General features: G+C 43.9%; 1 protein-coding gene and 1 long non-coding RNA gene across 3 annotated transcripts in view; one reads left to right on the forward strand and one right to left on the reverse strand.

The window, feature by feature from the left end:
• LOC146613180 (uncharacterized) overlaps positions 1-15,312 on the reverse strand; it is a 36,627-nt gene extending 21,315 nt beyond the window's left edge. For both annotated transcript variants that reach the window (XR_014907050.1, XR_014907049.1), the window contains exons 1-2: positions 15,251-15,312; positions 14,834-15,021 (exon numbers count right to left, since the gene is read on the reverse strand). This is a non-coding gene — a long non-coding RNA (uncharacterized LOC146613180). The remainder of the gene's footprint in view (positions 1-14,833; positions 15,022-15,250) is intronic.
• On the forward strand, positions 7,654-10,341 carry LOC146613182 (nicotinamide riboside kinase 2-like). Its single transcript, XM_085377573.1, has 8 exons — positions 7,654-7,844; positions 8,003-8,093; positions 8,819-8,867; positions 9,105-9,282; positions 9,383-9,454; positions 9,562-9,668; positions 9,819-9,904; positions 10,005-10,341. Exons 1-7 carry the CDS (start codon positions 7,819-7,821, stop codon positions 9,902-9,904), a joined length of 609 nt encoding a protein of 202 aa, XP_085233699.1. The 5' UTR covers positions 7,654-7,818; the 3' UTR covers positions 10,005-10,341.
• Positions 15,313-16,065: the final 753 nt, after the last annotated feature.

The raw sequence follows: 16,065 nt of genomic DNA on the forward strand, positions 1-16,065 counted from the left end.
ATGCCACGTCTGGAACTATGTGCAGCCTTGACTGGAGCTCAACTTGCTAGCCTGCTGACGAAAGAGCTCACCCTACCACTATGCAGAGTGGTGTTATGGACAGACTCCACCACTGTCCTAACATGGATCCAGTCAGAGTCCTGTCATTTCAAGGTGTTCGTGGGAACTCGGATAGCTGAAATCCAGGAACTGACAGACAGCCAGTCTTGGCGTTATGTGACAACATATGACAATCCGGCAGATGATCTAACTAGGGGTAAAAGGCTACAAGACCTCACAGTCCAGTCCCGGTGGGCATGTGGGCCCCCGTTTCTGCAGCTACATCGAGACCAGTGGCCAGAGCACCCAGCCACACCATGTACAGACTTTGCTGAGGAGCAGCGTAAACCAATAACTTGCTTAGCTGTGTCTACTGACTCTATCTCCCTGCCTGATGCACAGCAGTTTACCAGTTTTAGCAAGCTTTTGGAAGAAACAGCCAGGTGCCTTCACGGGGCGGCTGGTGACAATCTCACATCAGAGAACTACAAGGAGGCTGAGCTTATTCTGCTGAGAGCTGCTCAGAAAGACAGTTTCCCTGATGAGATCCAGTGCCTGACCACTGGGAAACCAGTTCTCTCATCCAGCCGTCTGTTTTGCCTAGACCCGGAATTTGATAAGTCGCTTCAACTCATAAGAGTAGGTGGTCGTCTCAGACGATGCCATGATTTGGAAGCTGCTGTGATACATCCAGTAGTATTGGACCCTAAACATCCAGTCACCAGACTACTCATCCGACAGGCTGACAGTGATTTGAAACACCCAGGAGCAGAGAGATTGTTTGCAGAGTTGAGAAGGAAATACTGGATTCTTCGCGGCCGTGAAGCCGTAAGAAGCGAACAGCGCTCCTGCCCTGAGTGCCAAAAATGGAGAGCCCAACCTGCCAACCCAAAGATGGCTGACCTTCCCCTTGCACGCCTACGATTACATCAGCCAGCCTTCTTCTCAACAGGCATCGACTGCTTTGGGCCAATGCAGGTGAAAGTTGGTCGGAGAAATGAAAAACGCTGGGGCCTGCTCTTCAAATGCTTGACGACTCGTGCCATTCATATTGAGGTGTTGTCTAGTATCAACACCGACTCATTTCTAATGGCATTAAGAAGATTTGTCTCTCGTCGTGGGAAACCAGCTGAGATACTGTGTGACCAGGGAACAAATTTCCGAGGTGGGGATCGGGAGCTCCAGGAAACTTTCAAAGCCCTGCATCCCTCTTTACAAGGCAAGTTAGCAGAGCAGCAGATCAAGTTTCGATTTAACCCTCCCAGTTCTCCCCACTTTGGAGGATCCTGGGAGCGAGAGATCAGGTCCATAAAGGCAGCTCTGGCCTCCACATTGGGCTCACAGGTTGTAAAAGAGGAAATACTCCAAACAGTGTTGATCGAGATCGAGGGAATACTCAACTCGAAACCTTTGGGGTACGTGTCATCAGACGTGGCTGACCCAGACCCCATTACCCCAAATTTGTTGCTGATGGGGCAGCTAGACCCTTCCCTACCCCAAGTGATATACCACGACTCAGAGCTCATTGGACGACGATCATGGAGGACCTGTCAGGTGTTATCCGATCGCTTCTGGACACAGTTCATACGCCACTACCTGCCTACACTGCAGACACGGTCAAAGTGGCAGAAAGACACTGCTCCGATCCAGCTGGGCACTGTGGTGATGATAGTGGATCCCCATCTTCCCAGAGCATCATGGCCTGTTGGGAAGATCAACAGGGTATTCCCCGGAGCTGATGGTTTGATCCAATCTGCAGAAGTGGACGTAAAGGACCGTACCTACGTACGCCCAGTGAGCCGCCTTATTCGACTACCTGCAGTACCAGAACAAAATGGACAGTAAATGACATTCTGCAAACTTGCGAGGGCAAGTTTGGGGGCGGCTGTTCTGAAGGCAGGACTGTGATGCAGTTTTCTGCCTCGCCACTAGAGGGCGCGGCCGTTTTGTGAGTAATGTTTGACTGGGATGGAAAATGGTGTTCATGAAGGCAGTGTGAATCACAAGTTATGCTCGGGAGCAGTTTATGTGGGTTCAATGAGAGTGTGCGTCCATAAGACTGGTGAGTTACAGGATATTTCTTGTGTAAGAAGGATAGCCTGTATGTTTTCTTGCTCTGGACGTCCTCTGTTTGTACATTTTCTATAAGCTAAGTTATCGCTAAGCTAAGCGGGCTAAGCTAAGCTAAGTTCGCCTAGGCCAAACTGAGTTCAGTTTGAGTTGGGGATTTGTTATGTGTATTTGCCTTCTTTAGTTGGCATCATAAGTGAGTGGGGCACAAGAGTTAAGTGATGGGAAGATGTTTATTTTCTTTGTTGTCAAATATGGTTCAGACTATAAGTAAAAGCCGCCAGCTTAGTATTAGGGCCTATAAGACAAGTATGTGGCTGTAATATGTTATATGGTGATTATTGTTGTCTATAATTTGATTGTAATTTGTGTTCTATTTTCCATTCTGTTTGTAGAACCACACACACACACATACCCACACCCACGCTAAATCTGCCATTAAAGAGCTGAACGATCATCCCCTGTCCTCGTTAATTTCTGGAGGGTCATAGTGGCACTTGACCTGTGCACACCCTGCGATCACCACCGTAGAACTGAACCGCATATCAGAAATCATCATAACAGAAGGAGTTATGCAACATCCTCTGAAACCACCAAATAGCATTTTTTATTTTTTTTTTGTACATCTTGAAACTACACAGGCATTGCAGATCTGGTTATTTACTAATGTTGTGCAACCAGACTAGCTGCTTGTCTCTGCTGAGTTAAACTAAAATATTTATTACAGATCTACAGACATTGTCACAGGCTGGGTCTCCGACCCAGCACTTTGAGTTTTCTTTGTATTGTTCTTATTTTTTGAGATGTTGTTAGTTTTGTGTTATTTCCTATTTGCCTTTAGTTTAGGCAGTTATTGCTCCTGGGTTTTCTGTTTGAGTTCTTGCATTATTCATCACATATTTGGTATGTTAAGTTTGTATTGTCATGTCTAGTTTTAGTGTTTCCTGTTTTATTCTGACAGTGTCATGTGTTCTTTGGTCATTGTATTTAGTTTCACTCCTCCTGGTCCTGTCATTAGATTCATGTCAGTCAGCTGTTTCCTCATGTGTCGCCACTTCCCCTGATCACCTCATGTCTGTATTTAAGCCTTTTGTTTTCTTCATGCCATTGTCAGTTCGTCTGTTTATTCTCACCAGAGTTACAGTCATCGTCATAGTCTTAGCCTGTTTATTTTCCACCTCGGTCATAGTTATAGTTTTTGGTCTTAGTACCTTTAGTGTTTTGTTTCTTAGTGTTTTGCCAGTTCAGTGTTTTGTTTCTTAGTGTTTTGCCTGTTTGCTTTGGTCTCTTGGTTCATTTCCTGCCGTCATCGCAATAAAGGTTCACTTTTCTGTTAATCATTACTATTCCTCGTCATCATCTGCTTTTGGGTCCTGTTTCCGCACACATCGGCGCACCCCGCCGTGACAGAACGAACTGACCAGTCATGGACCCAGCAGACTCTGCTCTCACCGAGTGTCTGGAGGAGATGGCTCAGATCCAAGCGATCCTCAACCGCGTCCTCACAGCGCCCGATTTGAAGAGCAAGCTGGTAATGATTAACGCTGCTGAAGCTATTATGGAGAGGGATCCCCGCCTTCTCCAGCTCCCGGACTCACCTGCCATAGTTGATGCCTTTACGAGGATAAAGGAGATGCTGCAGGCCCAGGGACTGTCGAGTCAGGAAATGGCTTCCAGCACCCACCAGTCACAACAACCCCACAATCAGTCATCTCCATTGCTGCCTCCGGAACCTGAGTGTGTTCGTGTCGGTTCGCTGAGATTCGCCGCAGCGTCACCACCTCTCAGCTCACCAGTTTCCACGCCCTCATCACAGTCTCGCCATACTCCTGTCACAGTTCAGCGCGAGGAAGCGCCGCACACCATAGACTTGGACGACGACGAGCGCCAGTCTATATTCTGCGCTCTCTTGGAGGAGGAGCTCCGGTGGAAGCCGTGGCTCATTCCGGAGCACGAGCACTCTTTCCGGGGAACTCGACTGGCTCTCGGGGGACCTCGGAGTTACCAGGGACTTCCGCCCATCGCTCCGCCGTCTCCCACTCCTAAGAAAAAGCGGCGTGCGCGCCACCGACGCCCCGTATCACAAACGCAACCCGGCTATACAGAGACTGTTTGCCCTGGAAAAGCTAGCCATCAGGCTCAGCTAAGCTGCTGTGGGACTGCTATCCAGGCCGGGTTGGAGCCGGAGACGGAGGTACAGCTGGTGCAGCCAATTTCAGTGTCAGCCGGAGGGCCCGGGGAGCCCGTCCGGCCTCATGTTTCGTCTGCTGGAGGTTCAGGAGAACCCAGCCAGCTTCATGCTTCATTTGCTGGAGGTTCAGGAGAACCCAGCCAGCTTCATGCTTCGTCTGCTGGAGGTTCAGGAGAACCCAGCCAGCCTCATGTTTCGTCTGCTGGAGGTTCAGGAGAACCCAGCCAGCTTCATGCTTCGTCTGCTGGAGGTTCAGGAGAACCCAGCCAGCTTCATGCTTCATCTGCTGGAGGTTCAGGAGAATCCAGCCAGCCTCATGTTTCGTCTGCTGGAGGTTCAGGAGAACCCAGCCAGCCTCATGTTTCGTTTGCTGGAGGTTCAGGAGAACCCAGCCAGCTTCATGCTTCGCCTGCTGGAGGTTCAGAAGAATCCAGCCAGCTTCATGCTTCGTCTGCTGGAGGTTCAGAAGAATCCAGCCAGCTTCATGCTCCGTCTGCTGAAGGTTCAGGAGAACCACACCAGCCTCATGCCTCATCAGCTGGAGGGCCCGAGGAGCCCTTCCGGCCTCAAGCCACGTCTGCTGGGGGGCCCGAGGAGCCCTTCCGGCCTCAAGCCACGTCTGCTGGGGGGCCCGAGGAGCCCGTCCAGCCTCACGCCACGTCAGCTGGCGGGCCCGAAGAGCCCGTCCGGCCTCATGCCACGTCTGCTGGGGGGCCTGAGGAGCCCGTCTGGCCACCTTCTGCTTCACCACCTGTGGCTGCCTCACTGTCACCTGGTTCTGCCTCTGCTACGCCAGGACCAGCTCCGGTCTGTGCTTCGCCCGGTCCAGCTTCAGCCTGTGCTTCGTCAGCCGCAGCTCCAGCCTGTGCTTCGTCAGCCGCAGCTCCAGCCTGTGCTTCGTCAGCCGCAGCCTCAGGGCCTTCATCCTCGCCCGGTCCGGCCTCTGCATCAGCTGCTCCTGCTCCACCTGGTCCGGCTCCAGCCTCAGAGTCTTCGTCCTCGTCTGGCCCGGCCTCAGAGTCTTCGTCCTCGTCTGGCCCGGCCTCGTCAGAGTCTTCGGCCTCGTCAGAATCTTCGGCCTCGTCAGAGTCTTCGGCCTCGTCAGAGTCTTCGGCCTCTGCCTGTGCTTCGGCCTCTGCTTCATCGGCTACGCCTGGTCCGGCCTCTGCCTGTGCTACGCCTGGTCCTGCCTCTGCTTCAGCGTCGCCTGGTCCTGCCTCTGCTTCAGCGTCGCCTGGTCCTGTGCCCTCCAAGCCTCGGCCGGTACGCCTGACACTTGGGCGCCGCCGCTGCCTTCCGCGCGGCCGGCCCCCTGATCGCCATCGCCTGAGTCGCCGCCGTCGCCTTCCGCGCGGCCGGCCCCCTGATCGCCATCGCCTGAGTCGCCGCCGTCGCCTTCCGCGCGGCCGGCCACCTGATCGCCATCGCCTGAGTCTCCGACCCAGCACTTTGAGTTTTCTTTGTATTGTTCTTATTTTTTGAGATGTTGTTAGTTTTGTGTTATTTCCTATTTGCCTTTAGTTTAGGCAGTTATTGCTCCTGGGTTTTCTGTTTGAGTTCTTGCATTATTCATCACATATTTGGTATGTTAAGTTTGTATTGTCATGTCTAGTTTTAGTGTTTCCTGTTTTATTCTGACAGTGTCATGTGTTCTTTGGTCATTGTATTTAGTTTCACTCCTCCTGGTCCTGTCATTAGATTCATGTCAGTCAGCTGTTTCCTCATGTGTCGCCACTTCCCCTGATCACCTCATGTCTGTATTTAAGCCTTTTGTTTTCTTCATGCCATTGTCAGTTCGTCTGTTTATTCTCACCAGAGTTACAGTCATCGTCATAGTCTTAGCCTGTTTATTTTCCACCTCGGTCATAGTTATAGTTTTTGGTCTTAGTACCTTTAGTGTTTTGTTTCTTAGTGTTTTGCCAGTTCAGTGTTTTGTTTCTTAGTGTTTTGCCTGTTTGCTTTGGTCTCTTGGTTCATTTCCTGCCGTCATCGCAATAAAGGTTCACTTTTCTGTTAATCATTACTATTCCTCATCATCATCTGCTTTTGGGTCCTGTTTCCGCACACATCGGCGCACCCCGCCGTGACAGACATGCAGACAAGAATCTGCCTTTTTGTCTTCCGGTGTATAAGCCCTGGTAACGAGCGTATGGACATATATTTAAAAAGCCAAATTTAGACTGAGAGCAAAGGTAAGTCTGTCTTTTGATTCCAGGGTGGAAAACGTATGTGCACCACATGCTTCCCTGTGCTAGACCAGATGGTTTGATCCCCTATATGGAACAGATTTGTACTCTCCAGGTTCTTACGTGTACGTAACATTTTCTGTTTACTAACGCCAAACTACTACACAACATAAGACCTGTCAGTAACTTAGTGTGAGGCATCCCTTTTCCACTGAGACTTTCCTGGCAAAAAGACCACGTGCTCCTGTATCTCCAGGTCAGAGTTCAACTCCTTCCTACACCAACAAAGAAAAGCGCAGTAGTAACATAGATTGCTCAAATACTGTGCAAACAAAATGAACGCGAGTTTATTCCGCACACATCTGGGAATGTGCGGCAATCTGAGTTGATAAGCAGCGGGCGCTTAACTTCAAAGAAATAGCCGTGGTTTATCACACCTGTAGCTCGAGACACTGTGGTCACATGGCTGGCTGCCATTTACTCCAACTAGTTGCATCGGAAATATTCGTGACGCAGCAGTCAGACACAGCCAGTTAAATATAGTGCTCCTGGTTTTCATTTACCCAGAGCTGTCTATGCATGGAAAATTCCCCCTTAAAATCACAGGTTCCACACTATGCTGTGATGCAGATTGTTTGGAATATATATATATAAGTGTGTATATACATATACATATATATATATATACATATATGCACACAATATTACATTTTTAATGATTTTTACAGTCTACACCCTTGCTATATAGTTTCTTCCTTTATGAGAAATGTCCTCTGCATGTAAATCACAGTCTACTTTTAAATGGGAAAGCTTTTCAGTTTTTGCAAAAATACATCCCAAATTTTAGAACAAAACAAACAGCTTCCTGTTTGAGGCACTACATACGACCGTGGCACACACCTTAGTCTCATATTATTTTCTTTATCTTTTTAAGACGTGTATTGGGTGTGGGATTATTCGTGCATTAGATTGGCTGGTGTTCACTGACTCCTCAGAGCAGGTGCAAATTATGGGCTTTGCTTTCACGAAGCTGTGAGGCTCCCGAGTCCTGCCCCATCATTGGTGCCGTGGACTGTGAAGTGGCACCTTATTGGCTACGAGACAAAGCACGCTGATTGGTTTGGGAGGCTGTGACACTGAAGCCAAATCCTTTAAATGCACGGCAAAGACTTTGTCTATCAATGAAGTAGTAAAAGGAGGGGACATTTGTGGAGGAGGAGAAGGGAAAGGTTTTCAGTAGAAGCCTTTGAGAGAGTGTTTGCTTTGGCTGGGTTCCCTGCTTTTATTTACTGAATTCCAGAGGTGACCAATACAGAAAAGAAATAAGAAAAAATGAAGTTCATCATTGGCATAGGAGGGTAAGTCTTTTATATATATATATATATATATATATATATATATATATATATATATATATATATATATATATATATATATATATATATATATATATTCATGTATAGATGTTTATTTATGGAAATTGAGAGAAAATAAAACTAAGTGGCACCCATTTCAGAGTGACCAACGGTGGGAAGACCACTCTGACAAATAGACTACTAAAGACATTACCCAACTGTTGTGTGGTGCATCAGGATGACTTTTTCAAGGTAAGATGCATGAAAGTATTTTATTTTTTTCTCATTTGAAGTAAACTTGAAAGCTAAAGTAATAATTTAATGGCATTAAAGTTGAGTTAGTGCAAGGCATTTTTATTTTTCATATGTCATTCGCTGCTTTAAAATTTGTCCTTGAAGACATTTTGTGCTCAGAAATAAACCCTCAGTCTGACCTGCAGATGTCCTGTCATGGCAGTAGCCTAGTAATGCATTTGGCTGATTGTCTCCTGGACAGCTAATGAAAGGGCTGAGCGTCCCCACTTAAAGTCAGACTTAAACCTCACTTCGAGTAAAAGAAGCCAGAAGGTCTTACATCTACCACACCCATCTTTACATGATCCACTCACAGTCAGTAAAGGATGACTGACGTCGAAAGCCTTTTTCTTAAACTTTCCCCTTAAATGTTTTTAAGCCTTTTGAAGACAAATCAGAATCTCTATTTCGCAGACTCAAGATATTCCATCTCAAAGCATGTTTCACTATCAAGATGAGGCGACAACAAGCGTTAGTACCTTTTAGAATAGTTTTAAGATTTGATGAAAAAATTGTCAGATTTTCTAAGCCTAACGTTGGGAAGCGAATTCAGCCGCATTGAAAGCCGTCACCGTGTGTTCACTTTTGGTGGAGATGAGTCCTTGACTTGTCCTGTCCAGGTGTGATCAGTTCCGACTGGTTACTAGGTTGCAGCAATGTTTTATTGGTGACTGTTATTTCAGAAACCCGATCAAATAGAAGTCGGGGAGGACGGCTTTAGACAGTGGGATGGTAAGAATGGATTTCGCGTAAGAAAACCATGCAGTAATGTACTCTTTCTTTCCTGCACATTTCTGTAGTTTGGTAACCAATCAATCCTAAACTTTGTGATATTCAATCAAATATTCTGTGGATGCTAGAGACATTCACTAACCATGACTAATGTGTGTTAAAGCACATTGGTGAGGAGTGTTGGTTTCGTGTGTGGTAAAACGTGCTCTTCTCTTTTCTCTACTTGTTCTGTATCAGTGATCACCGCTCTGGACATGGAGGCTATGATCAACACTGTCAAAGGCTGGCAGGAGAACCCCATCAAGTTTGCCCGCTCACACGGCGTGAGCCTGTCACCTGAAGCCGAAGAAGCCGGCTCTGAGGAGAAGGGGATCCACATTCTCATCGTGGAGGGGTTCCTCATCTACAACTACAAGTGGGCTTCCCAGGACCTTACTCATTTTTTCTAAACTGTGACCTACAAACCTTCTGACCTCTAAACCTTTTGAGTAATCTGACCTCTGCTTTCTCCGCAGGCCTCTTATTGATGTCTATGACAAATGTTTCTACATTTCCATTCCTTATGAGGAGTGCAAAAGGAGGAGAAGGTAACAAGCTCCTGCAGTGACTTTACCAGAATCCCCTTAAGAGCTGGACACCACAGCACAGCTTTTAATAACACAACAACCCCACACTGATCTCTTTTTCTCTGCAGTACAAGGACATACACGGTCCCTGACCCAGCCGGCCTGTTCGATGGCCACGTCTGGCCCATGTACTTGAAACACAGGAAAGAGATGGAGGACAACTGCGACAGAATAGGTTTGTAAAGCAAGTGCTTTTCCTCTTGAAATATAAATGAGACTCTGCATCCCCGCATTCGTCCATAAGCCTAGCCACAGATCTAAAAAACCTATTTAACCACCAACCAGTGAGCAGAAATGCTCTCATACTCCTTTCATTTCTGTGCAGAGTACCTTGATGGGATGACTTCAAAGGAAGAGATTTACAACAAAGTGTATGAAACCATTAACAACTCCCTTCTAAACAGCTTATAGGTAAATAAAAAAATCTAATCTTGGACATTTTCACTGACAGATCAGTAAAATCATTTGATTCAGTGTGACTAACTTTGCTTTTCTCTCTCTCTCTTTACAGCAGAACGGGTCTAACAGCGGATTTGTGTATAAACTTGTAAATATAGAAATCTGAGTAAATGTATAACATCCGTTCAGTAGCTCTAAGCCTGATTTGTAAATAGATAATCATGTAAGATATGAAGAACTAATGGCAGAAGTGCTGCGTTTTGTATAATCCTCTGTAACTGTTGTTTTTCTAACAAAGATAAGCCACCTCTGGACCGCCCAGTGTTTAAACACCAGTAACTTTGGTCTTGCTGTATTTAAAAAAAATAAAAATAAAGTCTCACTGTTTGGAAGGATTTTTGTCTCCTGATTTAAAACCCCACTGAAACCACTTCATGTTTCCTGTTTTTCTTCCTTCTGTATCTCATGAAACAAACACACATCCGCGTAGTTCCTCTTTTGAGGCACAAACCTAACATCTGGCTGCACTTGAATGAGCCTTCTTATCATATAGATAAGATTTAGTGCTCCACAATAGTAGGAGTGGCTGATTCCCCTTTGAAAGACAGGAATTGAAATGTTTCAGGGAAAAGTTATTTATTAGACCTGCCTCCTTTTTTTCTCAAAACTTCTGATAAAGCAATATATTAAATGTACTTGGAGCATTCATGCATTTAAGAACATGGTGAACAAACATATATAATATAAAAAACTCAGTCATACTCATTAAAGGTCTTTTACTTTTAATCATCTATTTGTGTAACTAAGCTGAATGATTTGTCCCACACACGTTGCTCATTTTTCATAGTGTGTATAATTTTGGTGATTAATGTAGAAAATAATAATTAACACAGAGAAGTCCTTCAGACATTCTCAAGTTTATTCAGAGTCATTCTGATCCTCATTCAGAGAAACCTGCACACCATCTTCTTCTACTGCTTATAACAACAAACGCTTTATGTAGTCTTGGAGAGAAGAAGCAGCAGCTTCAACCAGTGAGCACTTAACAAGACACAGTGTCTCCCTCTAAGGCTCTTGTGAAATTAACAGCGTGATATTTCTGTAAGCTCTGATGGGGAAATGATTTTCTCGCTTACATCTACTCTTAGAGGTCACAGCCCACCAGGAGGTCGTGCTAAAGCTTTAGCACTGGGAGGTAGGCTGGTTGAAAACTTCAATATGCTTCCCAGAGGTGTTCAACACCCCATCCAGCAACATTACACGACCTCTCTATCACCTATTCTGTAACACTCCTACAGAAATAAAGGAGCAAATCTTTCATTTTTGGCATCAGCTTCAACAAGCAGCAGTGTGAACCATGTCTGCACTTCTTCAAAGTCCTTTAGAGTCACCCACATAGCACAATCCCCGGCCTCAGCCGACAGAAACAAGGGGAGACACTGAGCAATGCATTTTCACTTTTATTGATATTTTAATATCAAGCACCAAAATGAATTATATGGTTACAATAAGGGGTTTTAATTACTCCAGCTGATGACACAGAATCATTTTTAAACCATTAAATGGACAATTTCTGCTGTAAGGGGCCAGTGACAACAATAGCAATACTCAGTTCAATAGCTCAGTGTTGGATAAAGGTTTTGGTCATAAAAGTTTACTCATACTGTACATTACTGTGAGAAAAGTCCAGCCAGCTCTGTCCCTGGACTTGGCAGATCCACAGAGGGTGTGTCGGGGAGAGTTCAGGGTCTTGTGATTCGTTTCTTGGAGTCTTCACATGCCAGCGTTGGCCTGCAGCAGGGGGTAGCTGCTCTGTTAGTTTATATTTAGGCTAAGTGCCTGAGGTGTCAGGGGAATAGATTTAGCATGCCTACAGAAATCACTTATTGCCACACACCCACTCGAGGCTCCGCAGCCCAGTCTGACTCAGGGGCTATCTGCCTTCATGCAACCGCCCAGTAAGGTGAGAACCTCGATACGTGGCATGTGCTCCCACGTCACCCCAACGCCATGGAAACCCCCAAATAAAGAGCCGGGGTGTCCATATTAGGGTGGAGAGGCAGTGACACAGGAGATGACTGGCTGTCACAAGCTCAGCAGAGCCTCTGTATGAGAGAACGAGGACCCCTGAGGTATGTGAACAGTTGTGGTTTCACCAGTGAATGAATGACAGGAAAATTTATGGTGGCTCACTGAGACAAACATGTATGAACAACTGAATCAGTTGTGGTCTATCATATGACTTACACGTGTAACAATAAGCGGGGATTAAAACATTTCAAATATTTTCAAATAACTTTTAAGCTCCTTTAAATTAATAAACCCACCTCCATACTTACTTATGGATCCCACAAGGTTGAATTGTAGGTGATAAACAAACAAATTTTTGTGAGTTACTATAAAATATTAAATGTTTAATTGGAGATCTTCAACTGATTGTCATTTTTGTAATAGGCGATAACATAAAGAACTGCAGACACAGCAAGTATTAAAGGGTAATGTTAAATATCTCTAAGAAAAGATGATAAATTAATAAAGATTTAGGCTTTTGTGCTGAAAGTGCATGTTAGCTTAATCTGCATGACTTCTTCTGCCAGTCAAACACATGACTGACCATAATAGAGTCATATGTGTATTTTGGTCTTAGGCCAAAATACACACATGACTGTATTCTGGTCCTGTCCTCCAGCAGTATGTGTGTTATTGACAGCAACTATTAGAAACTCGACCCACCTGATACCAACAAATGATCCTGGCAGCAGAAGATAATTAACTCAAGTGAGGAGGAAAAACAGTTGTGTAAAAGAAAGCTTCGCAGGACTTTATGCAGTTGTGTGAAAAACGAACCATACCCTGTTATTCAGTCACTCGTAGAACCAACTTTAACAACAATAACTTGAAGTAAAACTTCATTAACTTGAAGTAGTGACTTTCTGTTTATCTGAATTTTGGTTCACTGTTCTTTGCTTCAGTTCATTGAGGTTTGCAGGTATTTGTTTATGCACAGGTCCCATCACAGCATGTCAGTCAGGTTGAGGTCTGGATTTTAACCAGGCCATTGTAACCCCTTATTTCCTCTCTTTTTCATCCATCCTGTTGCAGATTTTATGCTGTGCTTGGGAGTTTCAGTCAGTCTTTAGCTGTGAGACAGACACCTGCACATTGACTCTAGAATACTTTGGTATACAGAAGACTTCATGGTCGACTCAATTACTGCAAGATGCCCCGGTCATGTGACTGCAATACAAGCTGAAATCATCAACCCCTGCTCTGCTTGGTTTTTGCCAAACATGGTGCTTTGCATTTTGCCCAAGTATCTCCGATGTTGTCTCATCTGCCCAAAGGACATCGTCCCAGAATTCTTGTGGTTTGTTCAGATGCAACTTTGAAATCTAAACTGTTGTGCCATATTCATTTTAGAGAGAAGACGCTTTCACCTAGAAAATCCTCCAAACAAACAACAGCTGTTCACTCTTTTTCTAATTTTTCCATTGTGAACTTTAACATTTGACATGCTAACTGAAGCCTGTAGAGTCTGGGTTCTTGTTCTTTGGGGTTTTTTGGCTTGTAATGAATTTGTTGGGATGTCCACTCCTGAGAAAAATGTCCACTGCCAAACCTTTGCTTTCATAGAGGTGCTCAGAGTTCCTGAGGAATATTAATCAAGTGCATTTGATTACCAGAACCTGGCTGCTAATTACCCTCTTAATTCCTATGGAAGAAGTAAGGGTGTACTTAGTTTTTTTTTTTTTTTTTTGACACGACTGCACTGAGTCCCGTGAAAACATTTTTTTTCACATGATTGTACACTCCATGAATTAATGACTGACAGTTGCTATTAGAAACTGCACAATTAGTGCAAATTGACCCTCCCAGCAGAAGAGCACTCCACCTACTCAGGAGCAGACACATTGTTTAGTTAACATAAACAGGCTAAAATTCAATAGTTTAGTCTTTAATACTTAACATGTACCACGCAAGAGTGATTTAATGTAGTTTTGGATTTTCATTGACTTGCTCATTGTTAATTATTTGAAACAATACACCACATGGCTGATCGTTTATTTTTACAAGTAAACACAAGATTCATTTATTAATATGTTTTTTAAAAATGTGATTTGATCATCGAACATAAAAATGTATAACAGCGCTCAACCTTTAAGTACTTTGGTATACTACAGTGTGGTTTCAGAAACTTTTCTTAAACTTACAGAAGTTTCAGCACCAAGTTAAAAAACATGCTCATCATATAGATTAGCCCATAATAAATCAATATATATTATATATGTATTAGATATAAGGCATGATTATTATTTATTGGCTGTAATGTTGCAGCTTGTTTTTGCTGCTTTTATAGAGTTTTGTTTAATTTATTACAACACATCACACTGAATATTTTAACAAATGATCCAAATGTGGAAAATTATTCACATCTTAAGTTTTAAATGAAACAAAGTTGAGTGAAACTGTAAAAATGGAACCACTCAGTAAAGTAAAAGGACTCTGACAAGCTTAACCTTGAAAACACAAAGTTTTTGGCCCGGGGTCACATTAAGGCAGTTTTTAATAGGTTACATATCAAAAGTTCACCAGACAAATCACCACGTGTGAATGAATGAATGAAAACGTGACGATGGACGCAGCAGCATGTGTCTCACTGATGAAATGTGAGGAGCGCTGACGGGCTGATTTGTGCCAAGGGTTAATCAAAGATAAGCAAGAAGCGTTTCACAAGAAAGCTGACGCTCTGCCGCTCCGACAGCCTATAATTAATCTTCCACTAGACATTGAAGCATTTTATTTCAGGTTACACTAAAAAAGGAACTTGTTTTATTTAAAGCTTTTTGCTTTAACAGGCATTAAACATCCACATGAGCGCAGAACCCAAAACAGTTTACTAACAAATGTCATTTTTCAAGCATTTTTTTTTCAGTATCTCACCTGTATTGTCTCCCCATGATCTGTGGTAAACCCTCTGGATCTATCATTATACTCCTCAGAGTGGCAGTGTGAGGCCTCAGGGGAAAGCAACAGGTATATTCCATGTAGGGGAAGTTTCTTGTGGTAAAACCATTTTAAGACCATCATCTTCCTTAACAAGAAGCAAAGCTGTGAGCAGCCCTGGACACCTAGATTCACGGGATAAGATATATTCAGTGTAAAAGAATTAGTCACCCGGGGAAGGATCTGCTGCTGCTGCTGTAGGTGTACCATGAAAACAACCAGAAACTGTTTATTTTTATTTCCAAGCACTCCCAATTCACAGTCACAGATTAGTTTTTGTGGCAGCATTTGTCGTGATTTGTTTACTTTCAGTTCAGACACACAAGAAAGACTTAATTCAACATTAATACTTACTGGCTACATTTTGTGGGTTACTTGTCCTGCTCGGGAAGTCTTGTGCCAAACCAGTGCCGAGGATCTGCGTCTGTTATAAATCTAGATGCAGGGGCGGTGCCAGACTTTGGAAGAGAGAAGGTTTCTCCAGCTAAGAATAGAAAAGCATGAAGGCTCACCATCTCGATGCCCTTTTTGGCAGAGGAAAGATACTGCGACACTTCAGCAGCACTTCTCCATATGTCAGTGTCTTTTAACCTGTTCGTGACCCATATCTAACTCATACCTTACCTGAAAAAAAGATCCTGCTGATGTTAATCAAACTCTCAGCTAATTTTCAGATTTAAAACTTAAGACACGCAGTAAAAGAAAGTATCAAAGTATATTTGTTTGTCACAATGAAATATTATCTGTATTTATGTCCCTGTTCTTTTTAAAAAAAATGTTTTTTCTTTAATGAGTGAAAGTACTGTGCTCTCCCTTTTTCTGTCACAATATTACAAAAAACAATAAAGTTCTAATATTGGGTAGACATAAAGGAACTTCTTGTGAGCCAAAAACTTCACACCTTCTGTTTGCATGGGACAGCCAATCAGAAAACGTCTGGCTTAAAGGGAACTAACACAGCAGCACAAACGTCCATTATAAGATTTGTATGTCTGTTGCTTTTGTTGTGCTTTTCTTGTTTTTGGTTCTCTAATTTCTTCCCACTTTCTGTGTTGCTGAGTGGTTTTTCTTACTGTAGTTTAAAAAATGGGGAGCATGAAACGGGACTTATATAATCATTTTAATATATTGGACTTGTCTGGAACAAGACAGTGTTTCGTTATTGTGCA

The sequence above is a fragment of the Diplotaxodon limnothrissa genome, linkage group LG18 (genome assembly GCF_057381915.1).
Source record: "Diplotaxodon limnothrissa isolate DT_005_m linkage group LG18, D_limnothrissa_male_GT1.1, whole genome shotgun sequence".
Classification (NCBI taxonomy): Eukaryota; Metazoa; Chordata; class Actinopteri; order Cichliformes; family Cichlidae; genus Diplotaxodon; species Diplotaxodon limnothrissa.

Excerpts from the sequence above, each read along its gene's own strand:
- LOC146613182 (XM_085377573.1), top strand. The coding sequence starts at position 7,819 with ATGAAGTTCATCATTGGCATAGGAGG. Across the intron at positions 8,868-9,104 it reads CGGCTTTAGACAGTGGGATG|TGATCACCGCTCTGGACATG; the intron begins GTAAGAATGGAT and ends GTTCTGTATCAG. Across the intron at positions 9,669-9,818 it reads GGACAACTGCGACAGAATAG|AGTACCTTGATGGGATGACT; the intron begins GTTTGTAAAGCA and ends ATTTCTGTGCAG.